Source organism: Hordeum vulgare, chromosome 2H, assembly GCF_904849725.1.
Source record: "Hordeum vulgare subsp. vulgare chromosome 2H, MorexV3_pseudomolecules_assembly, whole genome shotgun sequence".
In the NCBI taxonomy this organism is placed as follows: Eukaryota; Viridiplantae; Streptophyta; class Magnoliopsida; order Poales; family Poaceae; genus Hordeum; species Hordeum vulgare.
Window position 1 is genome coordinate 163,862,808 of NC_058519.1, and position 16,893 is coordinate 163,879,700.

Genomic DNA, 16,893 nt, shown 5'->3' on the forward strand with positions numbered 1-16,893 from the left:
ATGCACTTATTCATAAGTGTAAGTGTGCGTGTATTGTGACTGTTTGCTTCTGTACCATGTTTCTAAAATTATTAATCATATACATGGTACAATGACGTGAACCAGTATCATGATTACATTATTTTACCAAATGATGGTAAGAATTTGTATGGGATAAATATGCAAAGAGAGTTTGTGATTTAAGATCTATACATAAATGAGCATAACAACTATAGATCAAACACCGAGACGTAAGTAAATGCAACCTGGCTTTATATGTGGGCTCTGTTCAGTTAGGAAGATAGAATGTATTCGGATTTAGATGTATATGTCATCTTAGGTTGTGCATTGCGATCAAGACAGAAAGGAAAATGAGAAAAATTAATGTTAATTTTACTAATTAATACCATTACATGCAAGGAATTGATCAATGCATGTCGTGCTAGGTTAGTCTCAAGTCATTAAAAGTATACATGCATCATGTCTTTTATTGGTTGATTTCTTTATTCATCTTAAAAAACAACAAAAAAGGTGAAAGTTAATGCATCATGCCTTAATATTTTGAGATTATTTGATTTTCGTAACATGATTTATAAACCGAGACCGATGGAGTATACATTGCAAAACTGTAAATGCTTGATGAGGTGATTAGCAAAACAAAACAAAACCATCGTTTGTCGACGTGTTCTCCCATAGGCCCGTCTGGCCTAAACCTTTGCGCACACGCACCGAATCTTCTGCACAGATAGTCTGCTACTGCGTGTGCGTGGGAGGTCGTGGCAAGGCAAAGTATATTGCCGTGAAAGAAATTTGGCAAATGGTCCTGGCGATCCGTTGAAACCCGCGATCGAAACAGGTCGACGAGTGAGGCGCCCAGATCCAAACCCCCCTCCCCTCTCTCTCTCTCTCTCTCTCCAGATCTCGCGTCCCCTCCCTCTCCTCGGATCTAACCACTCCATTTCCTCCCCACTCGCCCCGCCGCGACCCGGAGGAGGAGGAGGAGGAGGGAGATCCGCCGCGGCCATGGCGGGCGCCGCGGGAGGCTTCGTCACCCGGGCCTTCGAGGCCATGCTCAAGGAGTGCTCCGCCAACCGCGGCAAGTTCGCCGCGCTCCAGCAATCCATCCAGTCCTACCTCGGTGCGTCCACGCCTTCCGCCACCACCCCGCGCATTGGGGATACCGCAGCTGCGCGCGCGCGCCCGATCGGTGATCGACTAAGCTCTGGTTTGCGTGTCTGTCGCAGATGCCATCAAGGGGGCGGCGGCCCAGGAGCAGCAGGAGGACGGCGCGCCGGCGCCTGTCACGCATGTGCTGGCCTCGGCCGGGCGCGTGCTGGAGGGCACCCAGGCCGAGCTGGTGCTGCAGCCGCTGCGCCTCGCCTTCGAGACCAAGCACATCAAGCTCGTCGAGCCGGCGCTCGACTGCCTCCATGTAATGTCTGTCTCCTTTTCCTGGTCGTTGCTACCTCTTCACCCGCCGGAGGCTTACAAACCAGAAACCGGGTTACATTGTCGCCGCAAATGCGGTGCGGCAAGAGTGATCGTTCACTACGGTAGCAAACTTGAATTGATCTTTCACTACAGCAGCAGGCCCCCCTGAAAGGCATTGGTCCTTGGGGCTGGGATGCCCTGTGTAGGGGATACTTTATTTGCTGATGTGGTGATAGATGGTGTATGAGACCATTGTTGTTCATTCCATATGACTGGAAGCATTACACAACCCCTTGCATTTGGCCATCTGGGTTCGGGATGTAAACAGTCTCTATACTGTTTTGACAAGCATACAATTCTGACAAGATCGACATCGGTCATAGACTATCATCATGTATGTACTGGATGTTGGACCAAACTTGGAGTCGGAGAGTAAAATCAGTGCGTATGCATAGACAGCTATTACCAAATTGATTCATAACTGAAAGGTTTTAGTTGACAAACTTAACATAAGTGTTATTGTAACAAGACAACAAAACTTTCAGTTAGAAAAAGACCACAAAACAGGCAAATGAAGATGCTTACTTCAGTTCTATGCTTGTTATATTGGTATAGTTTTGTTTATTTGGCAGTTCATTTGTCTACTATTCATAAACATCAATGTAAATCTGAATATAAGTCCACAGCTATCACATATACATATATGGTGTGTACCATACCTTGTCCATATGGTATCCAATATATGGCCTTTCGTTGTGTTTGCTAGCTCAGGATATGCTACACTGCAAGGGTGTCTAGACAAGTGTCTTCTTCATTCTGATTGTGCCACACTCTAAATGAATACCCCAATTGCCGCTCCATGTGTAGGATCACTCAAATATGTTTTTCGCCACCTTTGAAACATCGTGTAACCTTTCGTATTTACGTTGCAATATCACATGAGACTTGCTGGACAACTTTTTCTGATTGGGCGGTTTCCATTTCAATTACCAGAAACTTGTTGCTTATGACCATCTGGAAGGTGATCCTGGTCTAGAAGAGGGTAAAAATTCCCCACTATTTACTGACATCCTGAACATGGTATGTGGGTGTGTTGATAACACCTCCTCTGACAGGTATGCATTACATTAAGTTCATATCATGTTAGGTCACAATTATGCACAGGTACTGATATGAGTTAACACGTCTTTTGCAGTACTGTTCTCCAGGTCTTGAAAGTGCTCCTCAACGCTGTTGCTTCAAATAGGTTTAGAGGTAACCTTCCAGTCATGCTAAGCTCATTTTTACATCTCTTAACATTGTGCTTATTATGCAAGTTAGAAGCTAATGCGTCTGTTTGGATAGGATCACTAAGCTATGATAATATCATCGTCTGGCAAAAAGTGTAGATTATTAGTGCCGTGTTGGCCATGCCCCCTCCTGAAGCTCTGATCTGACATGAAGCTTAACTTTGTGTACAGATAACCCCAAAATTTATATCTGAGATTGCAGACTTGTTTGCTGCCATGTATTTTTTGTGGTAAATTAAAATCATATCTGTAGTTATCTTTGTAGAAAGCCTCTAGGCAAACAAGTTCAAAGTTGTTAACCAATTATTATGCATAGTCAGTGAGGAGGTGTAAGTATTGCTGCCTGTAGCTGGCTTTCCATATGTAACATTCATGTGAGATGCGAGAATGCTTAGTTTGACACTTTTTGTTGTAATGCAGTACATGGAGAACCATTGCTTGGAGTGATTAGGGTATGCTATAACATTGCCCTTAACAGGTAATTTTTTTAGCAGACTCTTAACTGGTAATTGTTATATTACATTTTCATGCTTGCTGTATTATGATTCTGATACATGCTTAAACTTTTTGCTGGTATTTCAGCAAGAGCCCTGTGAACCAGGCTACCTCAAAAGCCATGTTAACACAGATGATCAGCATTGTATTCAGGAGGATGGAGTCCGAGCAGGCAACTTCCCTCCCTGAACTTATATTAGCATTACATAAAAGAAAAATGGCCCATTGAAGTTTTTTCTCGGTGTTGATCTTTCTTTTTATGTGTCTCAGGCTTCTGTACCACCTGCAAGTTCTGCAGTTAAAGATGCACCTTCGTCTAGCACAAAGGAGGACTCAGAAAATGGAGAAATATCCACTGACAAGCAGGATGAGGAAAAAACTACTCTTGGAGATGCGTTGTCCATGAACCGTGCTTCAGAAGCATCTCCAACATCCGTTGAAGAGCTTCAGAATCTTGCAGGAGGAGCGGACATTAAGGTAGTGAAATTGGACTTTATACTTTTTAATCCTTCCATCAGGATAATCTAAACGGTTAATATATTTCATTAGTTGGCTCTAATATGATGTCCCATTTTGAAGGGGTTGGAGGCTGTTCTTGACAAGGCTGTTGAACTTGAGGATGGAAAGAAAGTTTCAGGGTAGGTTGAGCTTTAGATTGTGTTTAGCACTTACTCATATCCAGAATATTACTTCCTTGCATCATTCCTAGTGACATGTTAAGAGGTGGCAGTAACTTAATACCTTTGCCCCCCTTTTCCCTCTTTTCCAGCGGAATTGACTTGGATACAATGAACATAATTCAGCGGGATGCACTATTGCTTTTTAGGACTCTTTGCAAGGTTAGTATTTCTATTGAATGGCTTACATGATGTTACTTTTATCAGACTTGACTAGAATATTCCCTGCAAAAAGAGACTTGGCTAGAGTATCACATGTGCATCTTTCACCTTTTTCTTCTTCTCATCCTCCTAGATGAGCATGAAAGAAGAAAGTGATGAGGTTGCTACCAAGACAAGGCTGCTGTCACTTGAACTGTTGCAGGTTAGTTTACATCAAGGAGGTTGCTAATATTTATTTTCTTTGTTTAGATGATATCTGCTGATTCTTTTACCTGCAGGGATTGTTAGAAGGAGTCAGTGATTTGTTTGCCAAAAATTTCCACTTCATTGATTCAGTTAAAGCATACCTTTCCTACGCTCTTCTCCGGGCATCTGTATCTTCATCTCCAGTTGTTTTTCAGGTCATTTTTATATTGTTTTATTTTCTTCCTTGTAATGCATACCCTTGTGGCATGATTATATTGATAGATTCTTCTATCAGTCTAAACCATCTTTTCTTATTCGGCAGTATGCTACCGGAATATTTTCAGTTCTGCTGCTTCGATTTAGAGAGAGTCTCAAGGTAAAATTGCCATCAGAAGAACTGACAATTTTTGCAGCATAGAATTTCTTCCGGTATCCTGACTCTTTCTTTCAAATACTATGCAGGGAGAAATTGGTGTCTTCTTTCCTTTGATAGTCTTAAGGTCTCTAGATAGCTCTGATAGCTCCCTCAGTCAGAAGTCCAGTGTTCTTAGGTGATCCCTCTTTCTTTATGGAATCTTATCTTGATGCATTATACATAAACGCACAATGCATCTGATCCAATTTTCTCATCTTTATCTTTTATTTGTTTTGCTATCGTATATCTGATGTTGTTTGATTGACTTGTTTCTCGATTAGAATGCTGGAAAAAGTCTGCAAAGACTCACAAATGCTTGCGGATATGTTTGTAAATTATGACTGTGACATCGAGGGGCCAAACCTTTTTGAACGCATGGTAGGTGCAAGGAAGATTGTTTTATAACTTTTGTAACCACACAGGACTGGCATATCTTCAAGTTTGTTGACTTGTGAGTTGTATGTATCGGATTGTTCATATACTTATCAGGTTAGTGCTCTTTCAAGAATTGCACATGGATCTCAAAGTGCTGATAGTGCTGCAGTTGCTTCATCGCAGACAGTTTCTGTAAAAGGATCATCTCTTCAGGTTACTATTATTCTGATTATTCAAATTTTCTTCACATTTTCTTATGTGACACTAATATCACCCATAAATCTGAATTGCAGTGCTTGGTGAGTATTTTGAAGTCATTGGTTGATTGGGAGCAAGCTCGAAGAGATTCCTCAAATCATGGGAGCGTTGCTGAATCTCATGATGATGATGCTTCTGCAAGGAGCTTGGCAACTGATGAGACGAAGGTCCAAGAGGATGGCCGCAATCAGTTTGAGAGAGCTAAAGCTCACAAATCAACAATGGAGGCTGCAATTTCAGAGGTGGGAGGCTTGCTGTTATTATTCTTTCATGGCTTCCTTTACCTGATGATACTTCTCAAATACATGTAAATAGTTGTGCCAGCCAGTTGTACTAGTCTTTTCTCATTGCACCAGTACTACTTTTCTCTCACTGCACTACTCCTTGTAACTGCCCTTTTCATCCCTTCTATATTACAGTTCAATCGCAAGCCAGCAAAGGGGATCGAGTATCTATTGTCAAATAAGTTGATTGAAAATAAAGCATCATCCGTAGCTCAGTTTCTCAAGAGCAATTCCAGCTTGGATAAGGTGATCTCATGGAATTTAATGTTCTTTGTGCAATTGCAGTTATTGGTCAGAGTGATGTGGCTAACCACTAACTTTGATGAGCTGTAACTTTGCAGGTAATGATTGGTGAATATTTGGGACAGCATGAGGAGTTCCCCCTTGCTGTGATGCATGCTTATGTTGATTCCATGAAGTTTTCGGGGTTGAAGTTTGATGCTGCAATTCGTGAGTTCCTGAAAGGTTTTCGCCTCCCTGGGGAGGCACAAAAGATTGATCGCATAATGGAAAAATTTGCTGAGCGGTATGCAATTATAGAATCTTAATACAGGTTTTATTTGACGTTCTCTCTTGTGATCCTGAAATAATTACGCGATGGCTTGTGCAGGTACTGTGCTGATAACCCCGGGCTCTTTAAAAATGCAGATACTGCTTATATTCTTGCTTATGCTGTTATAATGTTGAATACTGATGCACATAATCCAATGGTATGGCCTAAGATGTCAAAATCAGATTTCGTACGTTTGAACACTGTGAGTGATGAAGAGGAATGTGCTCCTAAGGAGCTCTTGGAGGAACTTTATGATTCAATTATTAATGAAGAGATAAAGATGAAAGATGATCTTCATGCAGCAAAAACCAGTAAAATAAGACCTGAAATAGAAGAAAAGGGTCGCCTTGTCAATATCCTCAATTTAGCTCTCCCAAGGCTGAAGTCAGCAAGTGATACAAAGGCAGAAAGCGAAAAAATTATTAAGCAGACCCAAGCAGTTTTCAAAAACCAGGGACAGAAGAGGGGTGTTTTTCATGTTGCTCAGCAGGTTGAGCTTGTTAGACCAATGCTTGAGGCTGTAGGATGGCCTTTGCTTGCAACGTTTTCTGTAACTATGGAGGAAGGTGACAACAAGCCTAGGGTTGTATTGTGCATGGAAGGGTTTAAGGCCGGTATCCATCTTACTCGTGTTCTTGGGATGGAGACCATGCGCTATGCTTTCTTGACATCCTTAGTGAGGTAACCAAATTACCCTTTCTATTTATGAATATGCACTGTTTATTTCTTTATTTTCCCCATTTAATGCTATGGCTGTAATGTTGTCCTTTCTTTCATTGATCTTTTGCAGGTTTACATTTCTGCATGCTCCCAAGGACATGCGTAGTAAGAATGTCGAGGCATTGCGAACTCTCCTTGCTTTAGCTGACACGGATATGGATGCTTTGCAAGATGCTTGGAATGCTGTTTTAGAATGTGTCTCAAGGCTCGAGTATATCACTTCTAGTCCTTCAATGGCCGCAACTGTTATGCAGGGATCAAATCAAATATCAAGAGATTCTGTAGTTCAATCACTGAAAGAGTTGGCGGGGAAGCCTGCTGAACAAGTGTTCGTAAACAGTGTAAAACTGCCAAGTGATTCCATTGTTGAATTCTTCGATGGCCTTTGTAGTGTTTCTGCTGAAGAACTTAAACAGACGCCTCCTCGTGTCTTCAGCTTGCAAAAGCTTGTTGAAATAAGCTACTACAATATGGCACGGATACGTTTGGTATGCTTTTGCCTATCATTGTTTGCATTATGCTTCCCATTGTTCTTTCAGCAATTCTTATGTTATTTCATGCGACTTAATTTTCAGTGACATAGTGAAGAAATAAATAAGTAGGTCAAAATTGCTTACTTTCTTACTATCATATGCCATTGTAGAGGATGCTTCATCGAATCAGGCAATATCTTCATTCTGTGAGAAAGATTTGCTTCTTCTCTATTCAAAGCAGGGTTCAAAAAGCGGAAAGCGTAAGCGAAGCGGAAGGCCACAGCTTAGAGCAATGGACGCTTAAGCGCAGCTTAACCGCACATAAGCGTTTTTGAAATTGGCTAGAATTTGACAGATTTTGAATAATATACACAGGAAAATAGGAAACATGGCACATCTGTAATTGAATAACCATCTAAAATACAGTTCACACCATAGCGAATACACATTAAGTTCACATGGCAAGCAAAATAACAACTAAAATGCAGTTCAGTTCAAATACTCATAGCCTAATAGAGATCATGTGGTCATAATATTGCCAGCATATGAAGGAAATAGTTCCCAAACAGAGCCTAATAATAAGATAAATGGGATATTGCCATTATTGCGCAAGCAGACAAGCAAAAGTACTTCAAAAACAGGCAAATTCTGGCCAAATTTAAAAAAACGCTTAATCTACCGCTTAGAGCAAAAGCAAAGCGCTTTGCCATCGCTCAGCGCTCTTAAGCGTCGCTTAAAAACGCTTTCTTGAACACTGATTCAAAGAAGAATAACATGCTTTTTCATTGATAGCATTATGGGGCAGGGGGGAGTTGAGACTGGTTTATTCAGAATTGTTTTTGTTTAGCCATTGGCCATTGACCATTCAGTTTATGCCCATGTAAATTTTAATATGACCCTGAGCAACTAATTTATAAATATATGAAGTTGTCCATATGCTCCTAATTGGCGAGGGTCCTTGAATTGTACTCAACTGAGAGCCTGGGCACCTATTTTTTTCCCCGTTTTTCTGGATGAAGAGGCAATGCAGCCCTATGTGAATTTTTGTTTAGAAATACGCTGTTTTACTGAAATGTACAGTTGAATTGGGTACAATCTACTGGAACTGCTAGGGCTTGCTGAAATTGCAATTTACTACTGTATCTAATTAGAGGTGATTACCGGGTACTACTGCAAACATGTTCAATAGGGTTTATTTACCATTCTGTGCAGAGGGCTAACGTGTTCAGCAAATTATCAGATGACCATCTTTCCCTTAAAGAAAAATAGGAAAATAGAAAGAAAATGCACTGTGCTGAGAAATTTTATCAAGAACTTGATGGCGATGGGCTAGCGATTGTGTGCGGAGTGAGCAGATACAGCGGCGTATCCAGCAACCTCAGGTACAGTCTTGGAGGGTTGGTGGCTGGCTTAGCAGGAGATAGGGGGGCACAGCTGGGTTCAGCCCTTTCTTTTGTACACCACAATTTTGTGCACTGGGAATTTTGCGCAGCAGTGGAGTGAGCCAGTGGCGGAGCCAGGAATGAAATGCAGGGTGTGCACACCTAATTTTTTTTTCTACCTAATCCAAGTGTCACACAATAGTTGGCAACAATATAATACATATAGCTCAAAAGTCAGACAACATTATAGTTCCCACATGTACCAAATTTGCAACGTTGCAAATACAAAGTCTTACATGGATACAAATATGTAGCAAACTACTACACTAAGTAACTCTACGACGTTCCTTTGCCATGAAAGCTCCATTTTTAACAAAGGCATCGCCCCTAGGCCCTCCATTAGTTTTCTCTTTGAACAAATAACACACAAAACAATACGCCGCTTCCTTTGAGACACTATATTCTAGCCAACTGTGCTTTTCAAACCAAACAAAACTAAAGTGTCGGTTTTTACCATAGATTTTCCTGACTTCAAAAGCATGTCCATATGGACGACATGCTGTTTTTGCAATATATCTTCTCCGAACACTATCTTGACCATTAAAATCATACTCTGAAATAGGAGTTCTTTTCGCTGGATCACCTGAAAAGACATGTGCACTTGGTTGTTGAGGTGATGGAAGACTTGGCGTTGCCTCTTCGATTTCAGTATCCGAATGGATAGGAGATGGGGAATTAGGACACCCCGCATTTCCAATATCTTCAGTGTGATGTTCAGTAGCAATCTTCCTCGCTTTCTCTTCATGTTTTTGAAAAAGATCCAGAATGGCACTTTTCCTCTTCATGTTCTGCTTTGCAACTGCAATTATATCCAGTGTGAATGTGTGATTATATCTTCACAGAGGCTGCAATGAGAAATCCTACAGCACAAAGATTAAAGACCTACAAATCTGTTGCGTGCTTACCAGTTACCAGAGTCCAGAGGAGGGGAGAGCGCGGCGGCCGGTGAGAGGAGGGGAGGGGCGAGCGCGGCGACCGGCAGGAGGAGGGGTGCTGCGGGCGCGGCGGCCACGGGAGGAGGGGAGGGGCGAGCGGGCGTCCGACGAGAGGAGGGGAGCTGGGGAGGGGAGAGGGCGGCGGCCGGCGAGAGGAGGTGAGGGGCGAGCGCGGCGGCCGGCGAGAGGAGGGGAGGGGCGAGCACGGCGGCCCGCGAGAGGAGGGGAGGGCCGAGCGCGGCGGCCGGCGAGAGGAGGGGAGGGCCGAGCGCGGCGGCCGCAGGAGGAGGGGTGGGGCGAGCATCGGGCGACGGGGCGAGAGTGCGAGACGAGCGTGAGAGAGCTGGGCCTTGGTCAAAGTCTAATTTTTAATACAAAATAAAAAAAATTCCAGATTCTGGGTGGGCCAGGGCCCACCGTGCCTATACGCTGGATCCGCCAGTGGAGTGAGCACATCTGAATGGTTTGCGTGGGGGCATGGCGCCATGAATAAGTGGGGGAGAAACAGTAAACTTAATAGAAAATTTGTGGGGGAAGTTTGGGGGCCTTCCTCAGATATATGTTTGGCAGTGTTAGAAAATGCCATAGCTTCTGCTTGCAGTGTACTAGAGCTATTCTGACGTTCTGGGTGGCAAAATCCCAGTTGCACACATTAGCAGTAGTAGATATGTCATTTCTGAGAAAAAGATGGGGAAAGGTGCATGTTGGTGCCAAGGGGAACAACTGCGAAGAGGAAAAACCCGCTCAGCTCAACAATTAGCAATGCATCATGGCATGTGGCACTTGAACAATATGATATCAGCACATCAATATTTTTATTTGTCTATACAATGAGGCAGATATATAAATATGTCTAAAGGAACAGTGGAACACAAATATTTTCGTTTTGAACATTTGCTCATCATATATACTTAAATGGCTGATGCCCGCTAACTCTAATTTTTTCAACATGCAACTATGCCAACCCACCATGCCACCATGCATGACAAAAGGCCCAGCTTAACGCGCACCATTCATGCTACTCATATTTAATAAATATTCTACAACTGCTCCCTCCGTCCCAAAATTCTTGTCTTAGCATTGTCCAAAAATGGATGTATCAAACTACTAAAATATGACTAGATACATTCATATCTAAACAAATCTAAGACAAGAATTTTGGGACGGAGGGAGTATATAATAATAATCAAATACATTATATTATGTATTTTAATTTCAGATTCTCATACCGTTAATCTAAATACTAATGTTTCATACAACCAAATGTAACTGAAATAATTGCGCATAATTCTTGCAGCAACGTGCAGGGTATAATCTCTAGTGTTTTAGACATCTGATCCAGTTAGCAAGTAATCAAAGGGACAATCTCACCCAGTCACAATAGGCTAAACAATCTGGTGTTTCCTTGAGTTTGCTTTTATGCACCATAGCTTTGTAAAAAGTGGGAAAAGATTCAGTGTGTTCCATTTACCCAAATATTTCTGTACAAGCTGGAGCCATTTTATTGGCCTGCATCTAAACATCAGTTTATCATCCATTAGAAGTGCTAGTGTGCACAGCAACATCAGGGATCTTTTACTGTTATTATTTGTCATGCCATGAAAGTAGTAGGCCATTGTTGCTAATAACTTGCCATCTATATGTGTACGTGTAGGTGTGGGCCAGAATATGGTCGGTGTTGGCTCAGCATTTTATTGCTGCTGGGAGCCACCATGATGAGAAAGTTGCTATGTATGCCATTGACTCACTGAGGCAGCTTGGCATGAAGTACCTGGAACGTGCAGAGCTGAACAAATTCACATTTCAGAATGACATACTGAAGCCTTTTGTTATTTTAATGAGGAATAGTCGCAGCGAAAAGATCCGTGGTCTAATTGTCGACTGCATTGTTCAGGTATGTCATTATGCACTTTCTTTTGACAATCAATGAAATCTAATGACGTAGGCTTTTATACCAAATAGTGCTAAGTAAAAAAATGTTGTATGAACCTGCAGCTGATCAAGTCAAAAGTTGGTAGCATAAAGTCAGGTTGGCGTTGCGTGTTCATGATATTCACTGCAGCAGCTGATGATGAGAATGAATATATTGTTGAAAGTGCTTTTGAAAACGTTGAACAAGGTTAGTTTTAAAATAACCTGTATAAATGGCATGCTAATTGCTTTTCCCCCAACTTATATTTTAACATTATTGTTTTTCCCCCTTCCTGGCCTAAATTTTGAACTGAATGGATGTGCTTTGCAGTTATCTTGGAACATTTTGATCAAGTTGTTGGTGATTGCTTCATGGATTGTGTTAACTGTCTTATTGGTTTCGCGAATAACAAATGCACTCCTCGGATTAGTTTGAAGGCTATTGCTCTCCTACGTATATGTGAAGATCGTTTGGCAGAGGTTGGGACAATGAATACCCTTTGCTGCACATAATCATTTTGCAACCCTGTTAATATCTGCAGTTCTGTTGCACTCTTATTTATGGAAATGACTTATCTTTCCCTCATCCATTTCTTTGTATAGGGGTTTATTCCTGGTGGTTCTGTTAAGCCTGTTGATGTTCTCCCAGAGGCCAATTTTGATGTGACGGAGCATTACTGGTTTCCTATGCTTGCTGGCTTGTCTGATCTGACCTTAGACTCCAGACCGGAAGTTAGACATTGTGCTCTTGAAGTTTTGTTTGATCTGCTGAACGAGAGAGGACATAAATTCTCCTCTCCCTTTTGGGAGAGCATTTTCCATCGTGTACTCTTTCCTATATTTGATCATGTAAGACATGCTGGAAGGGATGGCCTTTCTTCCGGGGATGATTGGCTTCGTGATACTAGCATTCATTCTCTGCAGTTAATCTGCAACCTTTTCAATACTTTCTATAAGGTAAGAAATGCCTCTGTCCTTTTGACTTTAGTTGCTTAATGGAAATCATTTGGATCTTTTGGAACACCAATATCACGAAAACTTTTGATGTTAGTAGATTTACTTCATTTTTGTATCCATAGTACTTGCTATATTTTCAGTTGTCTACTTGTCCTGCATGTAGAAGAGATCCAACTGGAAAGTTGTTTGGTTGGTTATCATCTCATTGTGATTTTTCAGGAAGTGTCATTTATGCTTCCACCTCTACTGGGCTTACTGCTAGAGTGTGCCAAGAAAACAGACCAAACTGTTGTCTCAATTGCTCTTGGAGCTTTAGTTCATCTAATAGAGGTTGGTGGTCACCAATTCAGCGATGGTGATTGGGAAACACTACTAAAGAGTATTAGGTATTTTTATCAAACTCTTCCTTGTAAAATGTACTCCCTCTGTAAACTAATATAAGACCGTTTATATAGATCACTAAAGTAGTGATCTAAATGGTCTTATATTAGTTTACAGAGGGAGCATTTATCTTTCATATATTAATGTTGCTTTTAACATTGCAGGGATGCATCATACACAACACAACCCCTTGAACTCCTCAATTCACTAGGATTTCAGAAGACAAACAATCAACATTTACTTCCAAGAGAATCTGAGACCGATGCCAGTAGTTACCATGATATCAGGGAAGGAGAAGCATCGATAAGTAATAATGGTGAACAGGAGGGTCATCAGGAAACAAGTCCGCAGATTGGATTGGAAAGTTCAGAAGGTACAGTAAGCTAAAGTATTCCTCTAGTTGTTTTATACACCCAGCAATACTTTCATATGAATGGAATACTGAATATGTTCCACATATCTAGGTTTGCCATCACCATCTGGGAGAGCACAACCTGCAATATCCCCACCTAATCAAACCTTTGGACAAAGATTTATGGGAAATATGATGGGTAATCTCTTGGTCAGAAGTCTTACATCCAAATCAAAGGCCAAAATGGACGATGCTGCTCCACCCTCACCTGCAAAGGTGCATGTTCTTTCCTCTTGCCCATATTGATTAGGTATCATTAGTTATGTATATACTATTATATGAGTACAGCTTTTTGGTGCTCGAGCTCCATGGAGTTTTTTTTTGAAAAATTCAAAATTCACATTTCAAAGAAGGGGCAGCCCAGTGCAAGTAGCTCCCCGCTTGCGCAGGGTCAGGGGAAGGGTCCGACCACTTTGGGTCTTTTGTATGCATATTTTCCCCACATTTTTGCAGGAGACTGTTTCCAGGACTCGAGCATGTGTCCTCATGGCACAAAATTCACATTTCAGAGTTTCAAAAAAATTACATATTGACATATGGAATACCTTGACACACGAGCTACACAAAAATGACAAATTGCGATTTTGAAAACAATGACCAGTGATTGTACTGTTCACCATAAACAACGCTTTTCACTTTCTTCAGTTTTTGTTTAGTTCGCGTGCCAATCTATTTTTCTCATGAAATTTCAAACACATGTAGTATACATCTATATGTCAGTATGTTATTTTTTTCAGAATTTTTTGAAACTTTGAAATTTTCAAAACAACCGAGTTCCATGGAGCTCGAGCACCAAACTGTGTTTTCTGCTATGAGGACATTAATAGATTACATGTACTGTAGGTGTCATTAGCACATATGCCTCTAGGCGTCTGTTGCTTGCTATATCTATCTGCACATAAACCTCACCAAAGTGTGGTAAATAAAATGGTTTTTCCTGTGCTTCACACAAAACATAGGTTCTTGGTTTAACTTGTCGACACCCGAGTTCATTGGGTATGTGAATAAGGATAGACGGAGTTATATAAAGTACTGAATATTATATTGTAAATCGACATGTTTAGATACCTTTGGAATGTTACTACTTTGTTGCCATGCTAGGCAGTTTTGGACCAGTTTTCTTGGCCGGCTTAAAAAATAACCTGCCTCTGCCCAGCTTAAAAAAAATAAGCCGCCCCCTAAATTTGTTGAAACTTCTAAATTTGTTATCCCATAACTAGCTTTGAAGCCCTAATGAATAAGAAAGGCGGCTTATGAAAAAAACTGGGGAGGAGGTGGCTTATTTTTTAAGCTGCGAGAAGAACTGGCCCTATATATACTATGAATCATAATCAGTATATATATGACCAAATAAAATTGAGTTTCTTCCCGTCTCTTTCTTCAACCGACATCTTGTCCATTTTAAATCAATGTTCTCAGCACCTGTGATTATAGTTGTAACCTGCCATAAGTAATATCTGTGCTAGGCTGAGCTGGCATCCATGAAGGAGTTGTGCAACCTATTGAATTCAATATGCTGAAGCATATTAGGCTATTAGCAGATACCAGCAGTGAGCTTAGTTTGGAACATTGGAAGTACCGAGTCACATTTCCGTCATGGTTTGCTATGTTATTTTTACTTATTTAATTTGTCTGCTTATTGATCTAGACACCTGATGCTGATGGAGCTGACAAGACTGAAGAGGAAGAGAACCCTATGATGGAGACTGTTAGAAGTAAATGCATCACTCAGCTGCTGCTACTTGGGGCTATTGACAGTATACAGGTAACAGTTTGTGCTTTATAGATGGATATTAAAATCTGAAACATTCATTGTATGTTCAGGCATTGCTTCTGCTCATATATTTAACCAGTGCCTATGGATGAACTTTACAGAAGAGGTATTGGAGCAAACTACAAGCCACACAACAGATCGCAATTATGGATATCCTGCTCTCGCTCCTAGAATTTGCTTCTTCATATAACTCACCATCGAACCTTCGGACAAGGATGCACCATATACCGCCAGAAAGGTAATGCTTGAAGACTACATATATTTTAGCTTCCCACATTGATGTTTCTAACGTTGTGAACTTAATATGATATGTAGGCCACCACTAAATCTTCTTCGCCAGGAGCTAGCTGGAACTACTATTTATTTAGAGATTCTACACAAATCAACAGTGCACAATGGTGCAAATGGCTCATCTGAGGAAACAAATGGATCTGGTGTGGAGTCTAATCAACAAGAAAAGCTCAAGAGCCTAGCGGAAGGGAAGCTCGTTTCATTTTGTGGGAATATTTTGAAAGAAGCGTCTGATCTCCAGCCTAGCAACGGGGAAACTGCTAGTGCGGACATACATCGTGTACTTGATCTACGTGCACCTGTTATTATCAAGGTATATAGCACGTCTGGATTCTGATATACATAGGGCCTTTGCTGAGTTTTTCATCCTCTTGTGGAGTTGTGGAGAAATATTCTGTTCCCATTTTTCTAATTGTTTATTGCATTTCAGGTTTTGAATGGAATGTGCATCATGGATGCTCAGATATTCAAGAAGCACCTAAGAGAGTTCTATCCATTAATTACTAAACTTATCTGCTGTGACCAGGTATGTGTGGTTTTGTGGCGAGAAACATATACTCTACTACTTACAGCAGTGCTAGAGTTTAACCGGTGCATATGTTTCAGATGGATGTTCGTGGGGCACTTGGCGATCTTTTCAGCAAACAACTTACTCCACTCATGCCCTGAGTCCTGGTCAAACTTCTCCCCGTTGCAAATATCTTTCTTACTGGAGTATATTCTGTATCAGCATTTTTTTGCACATGGTGCACCGAAGGAAGCTTCACGTCCTCGAGGCGCATATCTGTTTTAATAGCTACAACCTAGGAGGTGAAGAGTTTGTATGCCAGAGATCTGTAAATTAGTATACTACAAGTTTCCGTAGATGATGTGAGTACAGATATCTTGGAAAGTAGCTTTGCTTGTTGCAGCATGCCATTTTTCTTTGGCGACTTGCTGTAATTTACGTGTTATTTGTCTGTGCCTGGATTGCGGGCCATGATTCTATCATTCTATACACAAGTAGAGTTGAGACGATGGATATGGCATTATATGCTTATATGTGTACATTGGTCAGCACATTGTACTTGATGCCTGTTGTTATGTTGCAATAGTAGATTACTCATGGCACTGCTTTTATAGTCTGCATTTAATAAAGTTGAAGTCCAATCAGTGTTCGACTATCTGATTCTGAGATTGCTACAACATTGTATTAGGTCATTGGACTCCATAATTTTTTGCCACTCTAGTATATCAGTTGGTAACTGTATGATTGTGCCATTTCCTTGGTGCGTCCTATTCCGTGACCCCTGCTATCTCTGCTGTGGTTCAATGCATTTTTCCTTTTTTGGAAAGCAGATAGGGATTGGGCAACATTGGGGCTGTGTTTGGATACGAAGTGCTGTATTTTCAAACCAGAGTACTCCCTCTGCACCAAAATAAGTGTCTAAAACTTAGTACAACTTTATACTAGAGCTAGTATAAAGTTGAGACACTTATTTTGAAACAGAGGG

The 16,893-nt window shown here is 41.2% G+C and overlaps 1 protein-coding gene across 1 annotated transcript; it reads left to right on the plus strand.

Moving 5' to 3' along the window:
* Positions 1-795: 795 nt before the first annotated feature.
* On the plus strand, positions 796-16,563 carry LOC123425678 (brefeldin A-inhibited guanine nucleotide-exchange protein 5). The gene is made up of 32 exons (XM_045109385.1): positions 796-1,117; positions 1,224-1,411; positions 2,404-2,525; positions 2,606-2,664; positions 3,120-3,177; positions 3,282-3,366; positions 3,465-3,671; positions 3,774-3,832; positions 3,964-4,033; positions 4,167-4,235; positions 4,312-4,434; positions 4,542-4,595; positions 4,682-4,770; positions 4,916-5,012; positions 5,124-5,222; positions 5,303-5,509; positions 5,687-5,797; positions 5,893-6,077; positions 6,162-6,785; positions 6,895-7,312; positions 11,329-11,568; positions 11,670-11,793; positions 11,917-12,065; positions 12,189-12,542; positions 12,762-12,928; positions 13,088-13,296; positions 13,388-13,551; positions 14,984-15,100; positions 15,211-15,347; positions 15,425-15,713; positions 15,831-15,926; positions 16,007-16,563. The coding sequence occupies exons 1-32, from the start codon at positions 1,003-1,005 to the stop codon at positions 16,067-16,069; spliced, it is 5,148 nt and encodes a 1,715-aa protein (XP_044965320.1). The 5' UTR covers positions 796-1,002; the 3' UTR covers positions 16,070-16,563.
* The last annotated feature ends 330 nt before the right edge of the window (positions 16,564-16,893 follow it).